Source organism: Antrostomus carolinensis, unplaced genomic scaffold (assembly GCF_000700745.2).
Source record: "Antrostomus carolinensis isolate BGI_N321 unplaced genomic scaffold, ASM70074v2 scaffold29137, whole genome shotgun sequence".
Lineage (NCBI taxonomy): Eukaryota > Metazoa > Chordata > Aves > Caprimulgiformes > Caprimulgidae > Antrostomus > Antrostomus carolinensis.
The window spans coordinates 4,308-6,859 of record NW_010327084.1 but is presented as its reverse complement, the minus strand read 5'-3'; the positions used below and the strand labels follow the sequence as shown (position 1 = coordinate 6,859).

The 2,552-nt window shown below is 54.7% G+C and overlaps 1 protein-coding gene across 2 annotated transcripts in view; it reads right to left on the bottom strand.

The window, feature by feature from the left end:
* Nucleotides 1-668: 668 nt before the first annotated feature.
* Nucleotides 669-2,552, bottom strand: part of ARHGDIA (Rho GDP dissociation inhibitor alpha) — a 3,648-nt gene continuing 1,764 nt past the window's right edge. Inside the window, exon 5 of one of the 2 annotated variants that reach the window (XM_010171808.1) lies at nucleotides 669-2,380. In XM_010171808.1, the coding sequence (XP_010170110.1) occupies nucleotides 2,181-2,380 (200 nt within the window). In that variant the 3' untranslated portion in view covers nucleotides 669-2,180. The remainder of the gene's footprint in view (nucleotides 2,381-2,552) is intronic. The other variant, XM_010171809.1, reaches the window with a different exon arrangement.

Here is a 2,552-nt window from a genome sequence, read left to right as displayed (position 1 = left end):
TGCTGGCTCAGTAGGTTCCCTCTCATATTCAGAGTTCCCAGTTACCATCACGAGTCTTTCAGACTAGGAGCGGGGCCGAGCCATCTCCTCTACAGCTTCTCTAACGCTGTAGATTCTGTAAAGAGCTTTTCCCAGCTACACTTTTCTTATCCTTAACACAAACATGCCACACATTCCGTAAACATCCGCAGGCTCTTATCACACTTCGCCTCTCCTGGATCCTGTTCTCCCTCCGATCGCCTCCCTCATTCTTCTGACAGCACAGGAATTTCATTTTGTGTTTGCAGCTGGAGCAGGCACCACGCAGGCTCAGAACCCACCTGCTCCTCAGCTGCCAGGAGACCCCCCCCCCCAACTTTATTACCTCAGAGACTCACTGTTTTCCCTGCCCCACACCCTCCTCTTCCCTCACCTGTCAGGCCATGCAGAAGAGAGCGAACAGCGAGGGACAGACCTTGAAGACAAACACCGCAACGGGGCACTCGTGCCTCCTCTCTGGCGAGGACTGTCCCACGTCCCCCATTCCACAGCTCAGCAAGCCCAGGGATTCTGGTCTTCTCCCACCCCAGGTGTTTGCACAAATCTCCTGTCAACAGAAGTTCTGCCACTTCCTGCCAAAGACCCAGAACCAGAAAGTCCCAGAACAGAACCAGAAGGGACAGCAGACAGTCAGTTCAAAGATTTTATTTAACTGTCATAAAAGGAGAAGCAGACGATGATTCCAAACCTGTTAACCCGGGTCTAGGATTTACAGACAATACGCACCAAATCAAATTAACAAAAAATCTCTCTAGGGGCAGGGCAAGGGAGAGTTAGAGGCAAAGACGTAGCTACGAGAAAGCCACATGTACTTGGTCCCAGTTCTAATACGACCTCAACGTGGTAGGATCCAAATGAGGGGCTGTGGAGCCAGATCGTGTCTGCTCAGCCTTCAGGGGTCCGTGGGCCCCCGAGGGCTCCTTGGCCCCGAGCGCCGTGTCAGCGCAGCCATGGGTGACAGGCTGGTGGCTGCAGGCTCTGCTACGGGCACCGCGGGAGTCGAGTGTCAAGGCAATAAATACTGACGGGCCAGGCACAGATTTTAAAGGCAGAACAGATACATAAGGCATTAACCGCTTCTGAATACTTGTCCTTTGCAAGCTCTTTGTTGATCGCATCAGGAGAGCAGCTGCAGAAACAGACTAGTCCATCCTCAGCCCAAAACTGCCAGGAGGGCAGGTGCTGTCCCGGAATTTCAGTGCTTTGCAGCTACCTTGGCTGCAATGAGAAGTGTGAGGTGATGGCAACACTGGTGACTCCCGCACCCACCTGCCTTGCAACCCCCTCTGCGCCTTGAAGGCTCTGAGGCTGACAGAGAGTTCGGAGCTCTACGCCAACAGGGCCAGGGGTCCTGCCAGGCTCTCTGGACAGCGGGAGGGGTGGCCAGGCATCACCCAGGATGTCACACCACCCTCCCCTCTGGAGATGTCCCGTCTCGGGTGAAGAACGGACCAGCAGCAAAGCGGGAAGTTGTGAATCTTTCCTAATAACCCATGAGGGGCGTGACCAAGATGAGTGCCATGCCAACAAACAGGGGGAGGGCGGGTGGCATTTAAAAAGTGTAACAGGGGCAGGGCCCCCTCCCTAGAGGATACGTGTTACACATTAAGGCATCATGGTTACAGGGAACATCCACAAATGAAGCTGCCAGTGTCCCCAGGACACTGACTGGGTGGAAGGGGCAGGCCGGACATGATTTTAGCCAACAAATGGATTCAACAGCTGCCTGGCATCAAAGTTCTTCAGCTACTTGGGGGCAGTAGCTACCCTGAGCTGTGCACAGGAAAGCCAAGCACAGGATCCCACGCAGAACGTGGGAGTCTGTCCCCTTCAGCACCTCCCCGAATAAAGGAAGGCGAGAAGCAGCAAAGGGGCTGGTGAGGGGGCGAGCGCTCCCACCCTGCGCTGGGACAGCACGGCCCCGGGACGGGCAGCTGGAGACCAGATGCAGACAGCACGGTTTGGTCAATGCACTCGGTGATTCTCTGGGGAGGGGGCACGTTACAAAACTGAGCTCTCTGGTCAAATTATAACGGGGTGAAAGGTAAGAGGGTTCCAATGTCAGCACTTTGGTACAGGGGGGGATTTCTACGGTAGCCACTGTCTGATTCACGCTCTCTGGGGTTTGGCCTTGGGAAGGGCTAGTCCTTCCATTCCTTCTTGATGGTCAGGTTCCACTCCCAGGACAGGTGGTCAGTCTTATCATCATCTGTGAACTTGGATTTGATGTTGTAGCTGCCCCGGGCCAGCATGCCCTTAGGGGCTTCTTCCATGGGGGTCAGAAACTCGTACTCCTCCGCTCGGGGGCCGTAGCTCCCAACCATGTATTCGGTCTTGTCAACTAGAATGAGAAAGAGAGGTGTCCGGAGGCTGTTTAAGAGCCTCCCCTGCACGTGGGGCAAGGCTAAAGCAAATGAAAGGTTTGTTACTGCCACAGCAATCCACAGAGAAGCTGCAAGAACAGGAATGTCATCCACATCACCAGCCCCAGGAACACCCACACGAAGAGCCCC